This window comes from Ricinus communis, chromosome 6, assembly GCF_019578655.1.
Source record: "Ricinus communis isolate WT05 ecotype wild-type chromosome 6, ASM1957865v1, whole genome shotgun sequence".
NCBI classification, from domain to species: Eukaryota; Viridiplantae; Streptophyta; class Magnoliopsida; order Malpighiales; family Euphorbiaceae; genus Ricinus; species Ricinus communis.
In genome coordinates, this window is record NC_063261.1 from 17,154,292 (window position 1) to 17,175,468 (window position 21,177).

A 21,177-nucleotide genomic window follows, 5' to 3' on the forward strand; every position below is an offset into this window, starting at 1 on the left:
ACATTTTTGTCAACTTTCAATGCAGACACCATGTTACAAGATCATTAGGAATCAATAATCTCTAGCATTCCCTCCACCCAAAAGAACCAAAAAAAAAAGGAAAAGGAAAAAGTGCATGCTAATTAATTGATATGGTTGACATGAAATCATTTGTCATCTATTGCAAGATTTTTACATGATTAAATCTCATTCACACAAGGGATAAGATTAAAAGAAGATAAATAGATTACCTTTTGATTAGAAAAAATAATAAACAAATAAATATACAAAAAGACAAATGAGATACACATTTCTTGATTAGTTTATTATCTAACCACATCCATTAACCATGAGGGCATATTCAGCTGAAAAAGAAAAGTAAGTTTATGCCTTTGTTAATATTTAATTAAGTAAATAACAAACAGGATTCTTGTTAATGATGATTTTAGGTTTCTAAAGGAATCAGTATCATGGCAACATCACCCTATGCAGGTAGATATTATAGGAGAATAAAGTTTGGGTAAGGTCTTAAAATTAATTTTTTTTTTCTATTTATAATATAATTAATTTTTATTTGAATTATTGGTCTGATGCAATTATTTTGCTTTTGTATACTCCACTTTTGCAAATGTATTGACTTCTCTTATGCTTTTAAAACTTCTGATTTTAATTGAAAAATATAATAATGTTAGATATGGGATAGGGTGGTGGGCAGCTTTTTTTTTTAAATTTCTTTGTACCCTTTTATCAACCAAACTTGAAACATGATATGACAAAAGAAAGGGTTAATAGAAACAAGATTTGATTGTTCATACATAAGTACCAATAATATTCTCACTAATTGATAAATGACCCATCAAATATATATATATATAGGTCGACTAAGCCTAAGCCACTAAGGAAGAGTTATGAATCCATATCTATATATGTATGTGTGTGTGTGTATAAGATCCCCTCAAACTTCAAAAGATGATTTAGCTTAAAAAGTGAAGATTCAAAGATTGTGCATAAATCAATCAACCTAAAAAGCTTAGACAAAGATTCTCTAACAAGTCCTCCTTTGCCATTATATTAAGGGCAAAGCTCAGCCCTTTAGCAAAAAACAGGAAAAAAAAAACAAACAAAAAAAAGAAAGAAAGCAACAAAGCTTAGACATTTGGAGATAATTTTTACAGTCTGTTCTTGTAATATGGAACCCTTTATTTTTATTCTCTTTTTTCTTTTTCTGTCTGATTAGATTAGAGGGTGTGCAATGTAGTAAGTATAGTAATAACTACTAATAATGAGGATGATTAGAGTAATGGGCGGAATTAATCAAATAATTGTAATTAAGTATGATATAACAAACTATAAATCTTATCTTTAAAACACTAAAGTTTGTAAGGATGAAGACAGACTGAGGACATTACAGAGAATTTGGGCTGGCAGTGATTGAGATTGACAGATATATTGTGTTCCTCTCTCTCTCTAAAAGCAAGCAAGAAATTTTGGTTCTGAACATCTTGAAAATTGTGATCAAGGTGGTGTCATCAACACCATTTATTCTAGTGGACCCTTCACTCCAGTACCATAATTAATCTCCTCCCAACCCAACAATTTCTGCACATGTACATCTAGAAAAACCAAAAATAAAAAGATAATTTTTTTTTTTATGATTGTAATAGTATACCCAATTTTAAAGCCTCTTCAAAAGGGGAAAAGAAATAATTTCAAGGGGTTAAAATCTCAGTTTTTGTGCAATTCTTTTAACAGTGCTTCTGTTTGATTACCAAGAGAGGTAATCAGGGAGGAAAAGAAACAAGGAAAATTCATATCTTCAATGTATTACAAAGGGTAGATTTCAAAAGTTCATAATAGTATATAGTGTCACTTAATATTCTATTATAAATTTTTTGAAATCAATTTGAAAGAATTTTGTTGATATTATAAAGTTTATAAATCTTTATTATATAAACTGAGATTTAATGATAACAAAAAGTATTATGTATATATTTAACTTCAAGGGCAACAAATGAAATATATCTCTCGTTATATATATATATATATATATATATATATATTGAAAATAGCTGTCTGGAAAATAAAAGAAAAGAAAGGATAAAGATAATTGGTAGAAAGAAAAAGCAATAAGGGAATTAGCAGAAGAAGAGACAAGAGAGATAAAAACAAAAAATAGCTAAAGATGAATAAAGTTTCTAAATGTGGTGTAGAGTGTGGAATAAAGTTCAGGGATATTGAAGAATAAAGTTGCTTTGGATAATTATACATATTTAACAAAGGAAGGACTAAAAATAAAAGCATTTTTCTCCAATCTAAGATGTGGAAAGAAAATGAATCCCAAAATATATGAATACATGAATTAGGTCAATGAATCAATAACTTTTATTTCTTTTTCTGTGTTTTATTTTTACTTCATCTTTGACATCACAAAGGTGCCTTAATGTCACATTTACTACTTTGCATCTTTTCCTTTTGAAAATACAAGGTTGTTCTTTAACATTTTAATTTTAATTCTTTTTTTTTTTCATTTCTACCTACTTTAATTATGATAATTAATCCCAAAAGGTTCCTGATAAAAGCTAAATTAAATATATGTTAATCCAATGGAAATAGATAATGTTGAAAGGTATTCTTGTTATGTGATTTCAAAAAAATTTGGCTTGACACCAAATTAAATTATTTATTAATTAACTAAGCTTTGATTTTATTCTTATAAGATAAAAAATTATCTCAACCGAAATTCACTTATGATAATTAGAAAAATTTAAAATGTTGTTATGTACTAATATTAGTGAGAATTTATCTTTTTATGATGAATGTAAAAAAATGATTACATTTATTTTATAGCTCAGGAGCTATGCTGGTTGAGTCTTCGGTAAATAAAAATAATTAATTTAGATAATTAATCAATGGAATTAACTGGAAAATATCCAAAAATGGTATTTAATTTCAGGTGTACAGATGTAGCTAATTTTGGTGGAGGAACTATATATACATGAATGTCCATAATTAACTGAGTAGCAGGAGCATGTATTCCTGGTGTAACTGGAGTAGAAATTGTTGAAGCCCTCTGTCACTCTCTCTCACACACACAAAACCTTCCATGTGAAGAGTCTGAATGAAATGCAATTGTCCTCAGTATTTCCAAGGGAACATCATTGTCACAGTGAGTCCTTTTGATGTCTCAACACCACAACAAGTGAATATTCATGCATATGCATATGAGATAAAATTTTGCAAAAGGAAAAAAAGGAAAAGAAAAACACAAAACAAAACAAAAGAAAGAGTTTACTTTCAATATATATACTATAGATATTGTTACATAATAATGACTTGATTACTATTTCCCTCAACAGTAAGTCTGTCCTCTGAAGAAAAATCCAGTAGCTAAGCTTTCTATTCTGAGCCAAAGACCTAATTATCACTTTCTTCCTTCCTTTGAACCATACTTTCATATTAAATATCACCCATATATATAAAAGAAAAAAGAAGAAGAAGAAGAAGAAGATGAAGAATTACATATACCAAATTGAGAGTTAATAAATCATGAAAATGTTATCTAGACAAAAAGAATGCAGCAATACCTAGAGTAAATGAAATTATACCAAATGTTTTTAATGAAATAGAGATCATTCACATGAAGTTCATGAAACCCACTTCTCCAAATTTATGATCATGTCCTTGCATTAACTAAGCTAGTGAAACAAATGCAGCATCACAGACCATATGTGGAGAGAAAATATACAAAGAATTTAAGGTGCATAGTGTGGTTATTATGCTTTTTTCATACTTTATATTTATTTCTCTTTTTTTTTAATATATACTTTTTATTTTTATTTTAATTTGTTTCTATCAGTAGACAACAGGATTTTACTTCATCATTTAATGGTTGTTATTAACCAAGTAATACTTACTTTGTATAAAAATTAAATTACCAAGAATTCTCCAGAACTGAAACATAAATTCAGAAAAAAAAAAAGCTTGTCTTTTTATTTATTTTGTATAAAGTAAAATAACTAAGATAGAAAAAGAGTAAAAGGAAGTAAATATTAATATAACTTTCCAAAGCAAAGCATTCTATTACTGAAAAAAAAGGGTGAAGAAGAAGAAGCATGCAAGTTATGTAATTATGGGCAACCTAAAAATGTTTTGCAGTTTTCTTGTTTTTCAACTTTAGAAGAGAAAACTTGAAAGATTTCATGCTTCTAATTTTCTTTTTTGAGATCATTTCTTTTTCATAATTCTTTTTGCTCTCTCTCTCTCTCTCTCTCTCTCTTCTTCTTCTTCCTTTGGCTATCTCCACTCTCTGACACACTGCTCTCCATATGGCGTAAACACTTGATGCCTGATAGTGCAAGCAAAGCAAAGCAAGCACACCCCACCTTTAATCTCCTTCACTAAAACCTCACTGTTTTTTCTCTCTGTCTGTTTAAAACAAAAAAAAGAAAAAAAAGAAGAAAAATCTGCTTTTCTTTGTCTCTCTCTTCTCTCTCCTTTTTGGCCTCTCAAACCCTACTATAAGCTCCTTGTTTAGTGCTTGCTTCACTAGCCAAAACCACCTGCAAAACTCTCTATTTTCTGTTCTTCGTTTCTCTACCCTCTCTTCTCCTTCACCACCCCATTTGTTATATCCTTTTTCTTAAAAAGGAAAAATCTATATTCTCCTTTCTTTCTTTCTTTATCTTATTCTTGGCATGAAACTTATATCCACTCTTAAGAGCACTGTCATGGAAGGTGTTTAAAGTAGTCAAGATATATATAGTATATAACAAAGAGAAGTTCATCTTGAGAGGGATTTCTTGAATCTTGATCTTGTTGCCTTCATAGATTATTGAGTCTTTAGGTCATCCTTTTGGCATTTCTTGAACAGGAAAAATTAAACAAAGGGTCTTTTTTTTTTTTTCTTTAATGTTCTTATTAGTTATCCTCTTCCTCTCCATCTATCATTTTCTTTTAGGAAGTTGTTGAGTAGTGTTTGACTCTCTCTTTCTCTCTCTCACTTTCAAGGAAATGTGTGGAGAGAGAAAGCTGTTGATTTGCTCATATTGTTCTGCTCTCATTGCCAGCTTCTGTCTACAGCATCACTGAAAATTTCCTTCCTCCTTTCTATTTTTCTTTTTCCTTCTAAGTTGACCTTTGAATTCGGAAACAAAAGAATATGAGATGGATATCCTATGCCTAAGGTAGTTGATCATTTACACTTTTCTTTGATTTGAGCTTTTGATCAAAAGAATTTAGCCATTGTGCCATCAATTACCTTAAACGTAGATCAAACCTCCTTCATAATTGCATTTCCTCAGGGTGGGTCATTGCTTCTTTTCTTTTCTTTTCTCCTTTCAAATATCTTCTTATTTAAAAGGGTTTTGCAAGAAAGAATAGTGTTTTAAAGTATCATTTATCAAGAATTATAAATAGTTTATAATTCTCCAACTGTGTTGCTGCTTCTAAAAGAGTAGACATTTGACCATAGAAAAAAAATAATATTTTGTTAGGATTTTTTTTTTCATAAGAAACAAGACACTTTTAATCTAATCATTTAAGCTAGCTTCCTTAACTCTCTCTCTTGTCTTCTTCTTTCTTTTGGTCTCCAAACAAAGAAGCAAGATACAAAGCAAATAATAGCCTAAAAGAAGTGAAAGAGAGAGAGATAGAAGAAGGAAATGGAACTTTCAAGTCATGAAGTGGAAATCCCCATTCCATTAAACAGTACATATGGTGGGGGGCATGGTCATGCTCATGGTGGTCATGGACATGGTCACATGATCCATCATGATCATCATAATTCTACACCCCACAACCACATAATCCCTTCTTCAGCTCCCCAATTGACTTCCAATAATGGCCCATCATCTCTACCGAACACAGGCCTTGATGACCATCATCATGTTACTAGTACTACTTCTACTTTCAAGAAAATGGTGAAATACAAAGAATGTCTCAAGAATCATGCAGCTGCAATGGGAGGCAATGCTACTGATGGTTGTGGTGAATTCATGCCTAGTGGTGAAGAAGGTAGCATTGAAGCATTAACTTGCTCAGCTTGCAATTGCCATAGAAATTTCCACAGGAAAGAAATAGATGGCGAAACAAATCCCTGCGATTATTACCCACCACATTTCAACAGGGTTGGAAGGAAAGTCATATTAGGCCATCATAAGAACATTTTAGCCCCTGAAGCTTTAGGGTACCCTACAGGAACAGGAACACTTGTGCCCTCAAGAGCAACAGTAGCACCCCACCATCAGATGATAATGTCTTACAACATGGGTGGCTCTTTACCGTCAGAATCTGATGAACAAGAAGATGGTGGTGGGGTAGTGATGGCTAGACCTCAACAACTAGTGAAGAAAAGATACAGGACAAAGTTTTCACAGGAACAGAAGGAGAAAATGCTCAACTTTGCAGAGAAAGTGGGATGGAAGATACAAAAGCAAGAAGAAGCTGTAGTGCAACAGTTCTGTCAAGAGATTGGTGTCAAGAGAAGAGTACTTAAGGTTTGGATGCACAACAACAAGCATAATCTAGCTAAGAAGAGTCCTCTTATCACTGCTACTACTACACCAACTATCACTACTACTCCTCCTACTACTACTTAATTAAGAAGATTATTAACTCTAAAACTTCATTATCTCCTTTTTTCTCTTTTAGTTTGTGGTACAATTAGCCCTACTTATTACTATTAGCTAAAAAGTTTTTTTTTCCCTTTTTTTACTTTTCTTTACAATCTTTTTTATATGATCCTTCTTTTTGGGCACTCTTCTTTAATTATTACTCTTGACTTGATATTTTGAAATAATATTTGGTGGTGTAATGTAGTTTAGGAAAACTGGGTTTGGTAGAGTTTCATCAGATTTGAGTGATTATCATGTTCTTCTCCAGTCCATTTTGGTATAGAAATGGCTGGGATTGCAACACTAATAGTCTTCGTGTTTCCAGTATTAATCAGTCCATTGAATAGCTTTTTACTATTATTTAATTCCCCTTTATCTACTCTTTAGATAATTATATATATTGAGATGTTTCAGCAATTTAATCATATGTATTAAACTGGGTATGCCTATTTAACATCCTAAATGCATATCATACACCTACTTTCTTAATTAGGTACTTCCACTTAGATTCTTGTTAAATTAAGATATTTATCTGTCATATTAAATCAAATATTTGGTATAAAGTGAATAAAAATGTTGTTTTTTATGCAGGAGTTGCTTGTTTTTTCTCTAGAAATATCAAGCTTTCGCTGCATAGTTAACATTTGCTTTGAAAAGTAGGACATATATATAATTAAACCAGACCTAGGATCTGGTTCTTCTCTCCAAAAACTTTGGATTCTGTAACAAGTAAGAGCCCACTCTGTCCTACAGCAATTTATGCATGGCACTGCACTGGAAAGAGGCAACATTTTCTCTTTTCTTTCAATTTTTCCTTGTCAGCTAATTTATGGTTTATATGGCATTTTGTTGCTCATGCTTCTTATAGTTTAGCCTGTAGATTTGCATTATTTAATTCGAAGTGAGAAATACTTAATCCGTCAGATAATAATTTATATTATGTTTGGTTGAGATTTATTAAGAAATTAATTTCATAAAAGGTTTAAGATTTAACTACCACTCATTGTTTATTTGTACTGTTTTTGAGTTGCTTATTATTTGTTTGACAATATAATCAGACTATCTCTACTTCTAAATCAATATCTGATGATGTATGAGACTAAAGAAAAAGGGTTTTTTCTCAGGTAGAGAACTATGAATTCATGTGTTCTTTTGGAGAAACAAGGCTAACCAAGAAATATAGGCCTATTTATTTAATGACTGACAATTAAATTATGTGCATGAAAGCAAGTACACCCAGAATTTTATTTTACTGTTAAAGTTCAGAGTGAAATAGAAAAATATGGATGATCAAATCTAATGGGTAAGAAGACTAATTTTATGCATGTTAGTCCGGTGACAAACAATAAATAAATTAATACTCTTTACAACATTCATTTGCTTTAACGACTTTAGAAGGTTATCAGAAAATTATTTTAAACCATATGTAAAATTTGGTGATGAAATTCTTGTTATTCTCTCAATAGAGAATGCTTGTTCAACTACTAATAGCAAAGACCTTCAAATAAAATGAAATGAAGTTACATATGAGATGAACATGAAAAGGAAAATGGAGAAGACAAAGGGAAAAAAGAATATAAGAGAGAAATTAATACACATCTCACAAACAATGACAAGGGGGAAAAATGAAAAACTTTTAATTCGATCAGTCGAGATTTCACTAACATCTCACTAATTGCTTAAAACAGAATATTCGTTAAATAAATTGATTTTTCACCGTTGATTAAGTTTACTTAAGAATTTTTATTGATTAAGTTTACTTAATCTTTAATTGGAAAAATTAACAGTTAGAAAATGGTTATAGGTTCATACCTAAACTCAACATGTGTAGAATTATATTGAAAGATATTTCAAATTAAGGCTCTAAAGCTGAATTGGAACTCATTTTGACGACAATCAATAAAATAGGAAATGATGGTTTAAGTTAACGAGAGAAATTAAATACCCCATTTTCATTCTTATATGGAATCAAATATTAGAAATTCAGTCCATTTTTAATCTCCATGAATATTTCAATAAATAAGGCAAAAAAAGGAAGAAAGAACTGAATAAACCAAGGAGAGATTTACTCGGCTATGGAGTCATTGACCCACTAGCCTTAGTTACTGTAACAGTGCTACTAGTGTGGATCAAAGGCATTCAGCATTCAATATCTGGACAAAATCAGGGAGGTTTAAATTTTCTTCCAATCATAGACTTCATCTTAAGATGATTGATAATAACAGGACATTTGCCAATCTCTTCTGTAATTGATAATCCATATGTTAAAAGAGCTCTTAAATATTTCCAATGATGTTTTCATCTACCATCTGCTACCCACTCTCAGTCCTGAAGGCCAAAGATACAGAGAGGGGACCTCATGATTCTCGCACCTCCTTTTTTAATATAATAATAATTATTATTTTTTCTTTGACTTGGGAATTAATTTTTTTATTTATAATTTGTACAGCAATTGGGAATTAGATAAAAACAAAACTGCTGCCCCCCCACATTAAAGAGGCCTAATAAATTTTGGAACCATGATCTTCTGAGCAAATATTTATTGTACCTTACTGCCATGAGGATGACATCCCTGCCCACGTATTATATTAATCAGTGAAAGGAAGTAATTGAATTGAAGCCAAATTTGCAAGATAATATAGTATGGGCATGCATACACGTATGTGTTAATTCATAAGGCCAAATAGCTGTACAAATGGATCATGCTCAGAAATAGACACGGGACCCCTATCTATACGGCCTTACAGTTAGAAGATAATGCAAAATTACTCAAGACCATCCATTTCAATGGTGATTTTACTAGGCTTAAACCTATAAGCAAAATTACCGACCATCAATCAACTAGTGGTGTCACAATTTTAAGTACATTGTCCCAGAAAATGGAAACATGTTATGAAAACAACAGTAATAATTTCACAATGGTAAAGAAGACGAGGAACATTGTCAGTGAACAAAAAAAATGAGCTATATTGCTAGCATTCCCCCTCCCCTTCCACCTAAGTGCAGCATACAATGGACGAATCATGATCAAGATTTTTTTTTTTTATTTAAAAAAAAAAGGAACAATTTGATTTTTTATTTTGAATTCTCAATTACAAATGTAATATAGATTTCATTATTCTGTAAAACATGCTCCGAACACCTTTCAAGCAAAATATAATAAAAAGGTCCCTCTGTTAAGAGAAAAACGCCATTTCTGGCAGATAGTTCATGCATGCATTGTGCCAACCACATGATCCAATGCAGAAGATAGTCAAAGAGTTGTAGCGGAAAAAGAGCAGATGTGATTAAAGTGGAAAATAGATTGATGGGCAGTATCAATGCCCTTACAGTAGAATTGGTGGGCACAGCTTGGATTGGAGCTTCCCTGGATGCATAAAAGGAGCATATAGATTCACTAGTATAAACATCTCGCAGCCATGTTTGTTTGTCATCAACCTTATATCAATTATTTTACCTCTCAAGTAATGGGCAAATGGCAAGTAATGGGCAAATAACAAGTAATGGACAAATAGAAAAATTCTTCAGTGGAAAGACATTTCAAAATTGAGCAAAGAAGTTGACTGCCAACAGAAAAAATAAAAAAATAGAAGAGAAGAGGGAGACAGAGAGGTAATCCATCATAAATGAAAAGAAGATAAAACTATTTATGGATATGAAACATTACAGTATACCATACTACAACTCAAAACTGCACCTCGCCACCTTTCGAGTGTATACAAAGTAGGGATTGTGAACTGCAAAAGGGATATACATATAGGTGCGTTAACAGAGAGAACTTACCATCTTAAGGAAACCATGGTTCCAATGATCCTGTAGGTGTGCTGATAGCCTCTTTGTTACCTAAATGCTTTCAGGGATTTATGGTTGACATGTCCAGAGCACTGAATTACAGTTCTGGCATTTGACAGGTCAACTCCCGCCTATACGCTCAGGGAAGTATCAGGGATATATTTCCAAATACCAATCTAACAAGTTAATACAAGCCTGGCTCGTCCAGGATTAAGAAGCGAGTCTGACATCCTCCAACCCTAGAAGAAATAAGTAGGATGAGTGAATCTCAATAAAAGCAGCACAACCTTATCTAAACTTAGCACACTATTTGGACATATCAGCAGCATATCCTTTTTTCCCTTTCTTTTACTTTTTCTTTTGAAAAGAATGCAACTCTAAATATTTTATCCTTGATTGTAAATGGCCGAGCTTCATTATTTCTTAAAAAAGGAAGTTTACTATCCATAACAAGCCATGATTCAAGCATCAAGCAAATCTATTAGAAAGAGAAATAAGAATATTAACTTCCACTTACCTGTTCTGCAGCTTTATTTTTAAAAGAACCATACAGAGATGAGACCATTTTGCATGACTCAGCAATATGAGCCTCAAGATAATTAGCCGAGAGAATATAATTTGAATGGTCATGTTGTTGTTGCTTCAATGATGAAGACCGACTTTTACTTGATGAATTTATGAAATGCAAGAGAACATGAGCCTGCAATACAAGATAAAGCAATTTCACAGCTTGTACATGCAGAAAGAACTTGGTACTTACTAGTTCACAAGTATACAACATAAAGCAACTACATCTCACATGGAATGCAGCTTTTAGAATATCATCTGCCTTTGCTTGATCCTTGAGCAATGCATAAACCTTATCCTTTGTTGGATTATATGTCACAATATATCTCTCTTTCTGTCAATAATCAACAAGATAAGTTCAACATTAAAAGAAAAATTTAGTTGATCCATAATGAAACAAGCAGAATTCAAGTAATCTGTTTCCTTTTGGAAGGTGGCATACCTCAAATAGAGGCTCTATGGCAAGAAATGCACTCGGGTCTTGAAAAGCATCTTTAAATCTTGATCCTGCAAAACATTGAAAACGAACTCTAGAATTAACTCGGGAACTAACAGTTTACAAAATAATTATGTTCACAAGAGATAAAGTTCATGCTTTGTGTACATACCTATAACAATAGGCCTCTCCTTCAACCATGGGAAGCTGAATATATTTTCCCTTGTATTCCCCTCTTGCAATGAGGGTACTCGCCCTATGGATGAATATAAACCAGAGTAAGTTATCAGAATAACAAACTGCTGCTTATGTGTTAAAACTTGTTTAAAAATGTCAAGAAAATCATGACTAATCACTTGCAAAGATTAAAAAACACTATAATGATATTGCATGAGCTTGTGGAACAATTCAGCTAACCTGTCTTAAGAAAAGACTCCACTGCCACACTAAATCTGGCCCTGTTCAGAGTGTGCAACACTACAGATTTAACCTATCAAGAAACACGTCAAGGTGTTTAGCATAATTAACTCACTTCTACCCACAAAATACCAGCTGGCATGTCCAAAACCTATACTAGTATCTCAACACAGTCTAACCTCTTGGTAAGAGCTGAAGACATAGCCACATGAAAGGAGCGCAAATGTGGTGACCAAGCTTGGATTTCTTTTCGAAATCATAATGCTAAGCCCAGTTCCCAGCTTCACAAGCAAAAAGACAATGTACATTAACCTCAACTCAAATCATTAACACAATGTATGATACAGAAAGTAGAGACCATACGCTATTACATAGTACGCATAATCTAGAAAGTAGAGACTGTACTACAGTATTACATAGAACGTATAAAACATGTCCCACAAACAAAGATTTTAGATAAATTTATACTTATTTGTCTCCTCTAAAGGGGAACATTAACCCCTCAAGTCCCACCTCAAAGGATTCAACTCTGTAAAAGAACCATCTACTTAATCAACACTTTCCTTCGTGTGCATAAATTTGTATATTTGGAGAGGAAAGAAAAGATGAAAAATGGATCAAGGTGGTTAGCATAAATACCCCAGAAAATAATTGCAGGCGTGTTATAGTTCCACTTAAATGTTTTAAGCAATCTTCACTATTTTAAGAAAAAAAATTTTAAAAAAATTAAGTTGCAACTTTTTTGGGTACCCACATCCATATCAAAACTTATTTTTTACTCGACAACCATATCTATAATCATGTTGAATTGATAACACAACTTCATAATTTAAGGGGATAAGCATACCAAATCTGCAACATTGCCAACACATTCTCCCTTAGCAGTAACATCGCCAATGTTTTCTCCTTTAGCAAAGGCTTTGTAAATTGGTGTTCGAGTTGAAGTTGATGTTACAGCTGCAACATTCTAAAATTAAGCAATAATGAATACGAGACTCAAAAACTAGCTGAAGTACTTAAATATTTCCAGAAAAAAGTATTGGTGGAAATAATAAATAAGTAAACCTTTGCCACATTTGCGGCACAAGCCAAAGGAAGAAAAAGGTGTGGTACAGCTGCAGTTGCCAACTCTACGCCAGCACCCAATTCCATGAGAAGATCACCAGCAAACCGCAGCTATAATGAATTGGATATAAGAAAATGTCGAGCAAGACTGATAGCACAATTGGTGTAAGCTTATATTCTTGTACCTGCTTTAGGTCATAGTCAAACTTCTTTCCTTGCCGTGCAAAAAGCATTTTCCCTACACGACCAGCACCATCCTTCAAACATAAGATAACCCTTTTTAGTCCGATAACTACTCAAGAAAGTTAGCAATGTCATGGTCAGACATTAATATATGAGTAAATTGCAAGAAATTGAACACTCGGACATCTCCTATTCAATTCCAATATGAATAGGTAAATCTTTAAGCTTCTAAAAACTGAAAAAATTAAGAAGCACCTTAAATACAACACTGATCAAACTGGCTCAATATTTAAAAATCTTGATGGAATCCTACAAACCCCTCAAGCACTAGAGCGATTCAGTCCATGTTTCTAAGTCCTATAAATTCTTTCTAGTCTTGCATAAAATCCCCAAAAATAAACCGACAAACAGATAAGGAAAATAATAACATGTTAATTAATTCTTAATATGCCAAAACAGTCAGATCCAAACATCCAAGGCGAGCATTAAGCAAACTTCTTTACAAAGTAATCCTGTCATAGACTAAAATATGTAATAGGCCAGTTGTCCCACCCAATAAAAAGGTTATCTAGTTAGGATCCCAAAGAAGCGAGATCCTGAATGGGTATTTGAAGGCAATCCATTATTAAGTAACTCCATCAAAACTAAAACTACCTCCCTGTGGTTTCAACCACAAGAATCCTAGGCTAAGTCAACTGCAGAACACAAAACAGCTGCTTAAAAAAGATGATCCAACATCAAAAGCTTCTGTGCAAATCAAAAGCCTATATGTAAGCCCTTCATTAGCTTAACTCGCATATACCTCTATGAGGACATAGTCATTTTTATTTAGAAGGAAAAAAGATAATCTCCATTTCAAGCACAGTATGCAATCAGAGATATTCCTGCAACACTTGTAAAATAACAGCAAAACCACAACTACAATAAGAAAGCTTCTGGAACAAGAGAATCCTTTGGCTGGTAAAATTCAGAATCAGTAGACATAGAAACAATATGTAGTTGAAAAAACAAAATTAATTAACCAGCTCAAGTAAAAGTTTTGAAAATGTCATGCATCCTTACCTTGAGAATCCAATTAATAGCAACAGCACCAGGAATAGCTGTGCTTTTAGAGACTCCAACTGAACTTAAAAGGGTTTTCGTTGTGAAAACACCCATTGCTCCACCAAAGAAGTGCTACATTAGGAAGCCAAAATGTCATTCAAGCACAACAAAGTGATCATGGGGTACTTGTAGGAATCCGATCCGACATAGGGGACATTCAAATATTTCAATCATGAGATTGGTTCATTCCCCAAAATGCCTCTTAAAGACTAAGACTAACAATTTTTTCCAAATAGAAAAAAATTACCTTCAAAGCTCTCCAAGTCATGTATGGGACATAAGACGGAGTAACACTATCAGGAAAACCTTCTGGTACTACATAGGATCGTATAAATGACATCAATTCCTACACCACAAATTGAATACATATAATTAAACTCAATTCACATCATAAAGTAATTGATAAAAGTTCTAACTTGTAAGCAAAATCTCATAATTTAGCCCCTAAATTTTGCTATTTTTTCCTATTTGAGCCCAAAGAGGAAAATGTGTGCTATTGAGTCATTCACATGTATACGTCATACAACTAATATCATTAAAAATAAAAGAAACATCTGTCCTTTCTTCTATGTTATTCTAAAGATGCCGTGTAGTATAAACACGTCATTCAAATGTTGACTCACAATACCACTTACACCGTAAAATTACAAAAGACTTAATTTCATAGTTTAAACCAATAGCATCAAATTCACAAAGCAAACATCTACCAATATGTTGGGGGGAAAAAAGGAGTTTTATCAATTATGAGTTGCCGTTCACCGAAATGTAGCATTTAATGTGCTGGTAAAAGCACGGATTTCATTTCCATGCAGTTTCAGAAAGTATTTCTATACAATTTCAATCCAGTCAACTAGATAGCAAATTATAATGCTTCCAGAAAAACCTAATACAGCCCTACCCCTTGTTTAAAAAGTTTCAAAACATACGAGTTCAATTGAATTGAATTTATTCAGTCAATTCTCAGATTTGTAAAGTCCATATTGTAGCAACTGTTTTTTTTTTAAATTGAAAAAAAAAAAGGTAATTTTGAAACAAATAAAATCATGCCAAAATTAATATATGTTTACAATAATTCAATTATTAGTCTTCTAAACAATGCCATACGTACAAAATTCCACAATTTGAATAAATATATAAAAAATGAACCGAACAACATCAGAAATTATAATTTTATTAAGAATTTTATTTTTAAAAAAAAAAAGAAATAAGAAGCTAAACTGAAATTCATAGTAAATGCACAGACCTCAACAGGAGCTTGAGGATTCTGCAAACTAACAGAACGAAACGAATTCTTTTTAAACCTTCCAAATCCGTCATTTTCAGCAACGTATTTCCATTTCCGTCCATCAATTTCTTCACAACAAATCAATCTCAAACTCGAATCTACAAATTCCTCCTCTACAAACCCCAATTTCCTACTCTTATTCTTATTACTAGAATCATTACTAATGTTATTATCAAGCAAAGCAAGCGACTCAGCAGGTGGAGCCGAAGCTAGATTAGCACTAATACGCAGCGTCTCACGGACAAGAAGACGCGCGTCCTGAGACGACGTCGTGCTGGTAAGCGTTTGCGCGGTTGGATTCGGCGATTGTTTGAGTTTGATCGGAGGAGCCATTGAGGGAGAAACAAAAAGAAATAAAAATAAAAGAGACGGGAAAGGGAGTGTTTGTTTGGCTTTTGTACGTGTATGTGTGTGTGTTTTCTTTTATTTTATTTGTTTGAGGGGAGTGGAGATGGTTTTAATGAAGAGGAAACGGGCTTTGGAAATAACGAAGATGGCATTGTTTTTTCTTCTGTAGGTGTTGGGGTGAGGCAATAAAGAGGCAGGTGGCCTACAATTTCTTTTGCCAAACGGAGCAACTGAGGTACAGAGGAGAGAGAGATTATTTAATGAATCAGAGGAATCGAGGTGGAAAGACGAGAGAGTGTAGGGGAAAGTTGGGGGACAAAGTCTCGATTTGCCCCTTGAACTTGTGTCAATATGTCAAATAGACCCAATTTTACTTTTTCCTAAACACACAGCTCCTATTTGGAGACTAAATAAATCCAAATTTTAGTCATATTCAATACTTGCATAACATATTTTTGTCAAAGATCATGAATTGAGTATTTATTAGTAACATTAATTTTATTAATGTGTTAGATAAAGATGGTAGAGTGGCAACAATAAATATAGATGCAATAATGGTGGAAATAATATAGCGGTGGTGGCAATTGTGAAAAAATTAATTAAAAAGAAAATAAACAAAAAATATACATATATATTTTGTTATTTAAAAATATAACAAAACAATAAATAGATATACTAAAATTATTTTAATGTACCAATGGAACTATACCTAGAGATGAACTCAAATTTGGATTGATTTGATCTTTAAATAGGAGTTTATTGGGTTGATCGTTAGAAAAAGATAAAATTGAACTAATTCTATCCAATAATACAAATTTAGGGGGGTATTTGAGTCTTTATTCGAAAGTTGGGATTTAATATTGAGGTGTGTTTGTGATTAGTGGAAACATTTTTAGGCTATAAAAAGTTTCAGTCTTTATCTTTCGTTTTTCATCCTTGTGGAAAGAAAGGTTGTCTTTTTAAGTCTGTCCATATATTGGTGGATGATTAATCTTAGTTAAACTCAGAAACTATATAATTCTTATAAATAAAAATATGGATCACATTGAACATGAGTAAAATTAAGTCTAAATTGAAATATTAAATTCAACCAATCAACTAATTTTATTTTTTTTCCATTCAATTAGTTTTAAATCAACTTATTTGATTTTGGTTCCTTTCTATTAAACCGACTTATTTTTATTAAATAACTTCATATTTGTTTTTGCTTAGTTTTACATAAAAATAAGTCGGTTTAATAAAATGGAACCAAAATTTTTAATGTTTTGAATGCTATTATATATCATTTATGTATATAGTACATTTTGGAAATAAATATTTGAAGAATATAAAAATTGATAGTAATTTGATCTAGAGTGTTTCTAAGATAAGCTTTGGAAAAGAAAAAAAATAAAAATTTGATTCAATTCAGTTATTTTTTTAACTTCAGTTTATTTATTGGAAACTTTGATAATTTATTTTATATAATTCGATTTATTTTTAAATTAAATTGAACGGTTACTTACTTCTAAATTAGAGTACCAACTTTTTATTAGTTTTCACTTATGAAAATAAAAATATTAATACATTTTAAAATGTAGTTATCAATATTTTTTTTATACGAGATATTTTATTTTATTATTTAGAAGTGGGAATTATCGATGATGTATAACTTTTTTTTGGACTAAATAATAAGCCAAGAAAAAAAATTAATATTCTTAAATTGCATTATAAAAGAAAAAGTATCTAATTAAAGACAAAAGTATTTTATTAAATGGTAATTACTCAAAGTGTTTACTTTGTTTTCCTAACTCGGAGGGGATAAAAAAGAAAAGGAAAAACAGGGGAAACTTTAAGGAAGAAAGACAGAAGAAGAAAATTTATTTTCAAGCACAAATCAAACAAGCCATTCGTTTTTAATGAAGGGGGAGAAAGAACCGACCAACTTTATCTGTCATTTTTCCTTTCAGAAAGAAAAGAAGACTTTATCTGTCATTTTCACTTCTCTCTGGCACCGTGTTTGGGAGATGGCAAAACATGAGTGGAAAGAAAAGACAACTATGGAAAATAAATTAAAATTTAGTTTGATAACACTTTTCATTTTTATTTATAACTATTTTTATCATGAAAAGAAACAAGAAATTAGTTATAACATTATTTTTTTTATTTTCTTAAAATTATATAATTTAAAAATAATTATTTTTTGTCCAATTTTAATAGACCATTCTCAATTTATATAAAGATTAAAAATTTATATTCTCTTCAATTAATATAATATTTTTAACCATTTTAGTAAAAAAAATTTAATACATTTTTAATGCAATACAGTAATTTAAATATTGTCAATTTGTCAATCTATTTATTATTGTTAACATCTAAATAAAATAAATAAATTAAGTTTAAAGATTTATTTGGTAATTTATAATTTAACATTAAGTAAATTAATTATAAATATAAATATTTATATCAACTAATAAAAAGTATGTTAGATTTGTAATATTCTAATAATAACTAAATGAATAGTATATAATTTTTGACGAACTAAAAAAGAAAAGTTCAAAAAAAATTATTTTTTTTATTTTAAATAAAATAATATAACTTTTAATGTCATTTGGAGATCAATCCATGCCAAAAATTCAGAAAGCTTATCCTTCCATTTTGATGGAGGTAAATCATCAAAGGAGAACCAAGGTCCCGTGCCAGTTGTCGATTTTGGCCTTGGGTATGAAGCTCCAGTAGGAGCAAAGTATGACTATGCATCCTCCGTGCCATCTTCAGGCTCTACTACTTCTGGACTAGGTTCAGTAGTAGAGGTATTCATAAGAATTTCTGTGATATCAGCCATCTCAGAGGTATTTGAGGAAGAATCAGAATCATACGAACTGATGAGTGATTGGTCTGGCAATTTATTTTCTTTAGAAACTGGAGGAGGAGATATTTTCTTTTGTTGGTTATGGAGCCTTTTGGGTATAGATGTGAGAAGGTACCAAAGGGTTGGTAAAGAGTTCCTTCTTGTTCTGGTTGTGGGAGAAAAGGAAATGAAGAATAATATGAGGGAGCAATGGCAGAAGATGTAGAGGTTGCTGATGTAAAGGAAGGGATTATAGAAGACTAATCCTTTCTGAGGTCATGTTCAATTTGATCAATCTGCCTTTTGAGCCTTGTAATTTCTTTTTCTTTCTGGATGAAAGCTAGTGTAATCGGTTGAGGAACTCGAAGCTCTTTATCCAAGGCTTGATATTTGGCGATTAAAGAAGAATATAGTTGGAGTACTTCTTGAGAGAAGGTGTCCAACTTCTGGTCCAGCTTATGAGCCAAATGAAGAGCCTGATCCAATTTTCCATCTATTTTCTTCAGATAGGAATTCTGAACTATGGAATTTGAGGTCTGCCAATTTAGGACCTCTTTTGGTGGAGTGAGAGGCTCTATGGATCCTGATGGAGTAATCCTTGAGGGGAGGATCTCCGATCTTTTATTTTCGGACTTCCCAAGGGGGGGAAAATCTTCAGGCTGGAACATGAAACAGCTTTGGATTGCATGAGATGGTTGAACTGCTGGTAAATCAGAATGAGTCTCTTCTTTGCAAGTAGTAGGAGGCTTTTTTCCAAACACAACTCCCATTTGGGCCAAAAGCACCTTCATTTCGTCAAAGGTGATGTCAAGGACAGTCTTTCCTTCTTTTGCAAGATGTTCTAAGGCTTCCTTATACATAGGAAGAGGAGCTTTATTCTGATTTTCTTTTTGTTTCCTGTGGATGCCAATCCAAGGACCATTTGGATCTCGGTCATCTGGCCTTAGTTCCATGACTGAACATGGAGTTTCTAGAGTCATGTCTTTTGGAATTTGCTTACTTTCATCACCTCATTACCAGATGAGATACAACCAGGAGTCAACAACATGATCGCCGCAACAAAGAAACCAGTCACCTCCATTACCCTTGGAGAAATCTAGCAATTCACTCTCTCTTCCATCAAGAGATTATGTGACCAGCAAGAATTGTTCAGAAGGTTATCTCTGCGAGATCTGATTGTTCAAAAGGCCTGTAACAAAAGTCACCTCAAGATTAAATGCAAGGCCTCAAATTGCGTCTGCTCCAGTCATAAAAAGAAGATCGAACATCATTTCCAAAAATACCCGCGCAGAAACAAAGAATTCAGAGGAAGAAAGCCGCGCTCAAAAGGATTCAGATATTTTCGGAAAAAGAAGAATCAAGGCCACAAATCAGACAGATGCTATATCTGCCGAAAGAAGGGACACTATGCTAAGAATTGTCTCCAGAATCCGAAAAAATCAGCAAAGATGATACAACAAGTCAGCATGTCTATGTCTCTCCCAGATTCATTTGAAGAGGATATAGAGTCGCTCTTATCAGAACAAGACAATCTTACTCCAGAAAGTCTCTTTGGAATAGAGGCAGAATATTCAGACTCCACTGAATCCTCAGAAGAGTCCTCTTCAGACTCTGATGATAGTGAGATTTCAATTCTGATGATCAGTCTCCCTTCAAAAGAAGAGGAAGATATCCTAACAAATGTGATGCAATACCCTTTCTCTCCATATCTACTTCCTGAGCTATCTCAGCTTGCTACCAAAATTCCTTCAGTTCCTTATGTTCCTATACAGGTCTTGCCTTCAAAGTATGCAAAACATGTTCCGGTTATAGCTTTCTTTGACACTGGAGCTCAAAGAAGCATGATGAATCCCGAAGTCCTTCCATCTGAATACTGGAAGTCTCATGTTCAGTTTTTCAGAGTAGCAAATGGTCAAACTTTCAAGACTACTCTGATCACAAAGCAAAAAATCGGGATACAGTTTTTCCCTGATTGCGTGGTATGGACGCACATCATTGGCTCAGATCTCCCAAACAAAGACCTCTTAATAGGGTTTGATGTTTATCATCAAGCTCAAAGTCTTCAAATTCTTCCCAATGGAATAAAGTTCAAGAGGCAATTTCGTCCATACACAGATACCTCTAATCTGTTCACTATAGCAGATACAGAACCACCATTCTTACAATACAAAGAAAAATTCCTTCCTTTTTGTCCAGAATCTCATTTACATTTCCAACATCCTCTTCCCTTGTGGAAAAATCCCCAGTTCTATATCAGCCTCCCTTTCAAGCTCAATGAAGATATCAACCCAACAAAGGCCACTCATCTAGGAATGTCTCCTACAGATCTAGCCCTTGCCAGATCAGAATGCTTAACTCTGTTACAACAGCGCCTCATTGAGCCCATAACCTCACAATGGGCCTGTCAAGCCTTTTATATGGAAAAGAGGTCTGAGAAGTTAAGAGAGAAAAAGAGACTTGTTATTGATTACAAGCCTTTAAACTATTTTCTGCAAGATAACAAATTTCCTCTCCCTCGAATTTCGAACCTAAAAGTCCATATTCAAAAGGCCCAGTTCTA

The 21,177-nt window shown here is 32.6% G+C and overlaps 2 protein-coding genes across 3 annotated transcripts; one reads left to right on the forward strand and one right to left on the reverse strand.

Moving 5' to 3' along the window:
- Positions 1-4,080: 4,080 nt before the first annotated feature.
- LOC8276902 (zinc-finger homeodomain protein 3) lies at positions 4,081-7,083 on the forward strand. The gene has a single exon (XM_015723380.3). The coding sequence runs from the start codon at positions 5,640-5,642 to the stop codon at positions 6,573-6,575; it is 936 nt and encodes a 311-aa protein (XP_015578866.2). The 5' UTR covers positions 4,081-5,639; the 3' UTR covers positions 6,576-7,083.
- A 1,678-nt stretch (positions 7,084-8,761) lies between these two features.
- Positions 8,762-16,046, reverse strand: LOC8276901 (protein root UVB sensitive 6). 2 transcript variants are annotated; one of them, XR_001535691.3, is made up of 14 exons: positions 15,398-16,046; positions 14,402-14,500; positions 14,113-14,226; positions 13,053-13,124; positions 12,868-12,978; positions 12,650-12,769; positions 11,982-12,083; positions 11,803-11,875; positions 11,558-11,641; positions 11,392-11,456; positions 11,182-11,283; positions 10,900-11,082; positions 10,374-10,621; positions 8,762-9,162 (listed from the first exon to the last, which is right to left on the reverse strand). XR_001535691.3 is itself a non-coding variant. In XM_002525823.4 (13 exons), the coding sequence occupies exons 1-13, from the start codon at positions 15,770-15,772 to the stop codon at positions 10,559-10,561; spliced, it is 1,563 nt and encodes a 520-aa protein (XP_002525869.1). In that variant the 5' UTR covers positions 15,773-16,046; the 3' UTR covers positions 10,214-10,558. The 2 variants fall into 2 exon arrangements, 1 of the variants encoding a protein (XP_002525869.1); XM_002525823.4 differs by lacking the exon at positions 8,762-9,162 and having other exon boundaries at positions 10,214-10,621.
- Positions 16,047-21,177: the final 5,131 nt, after the last annotated feature.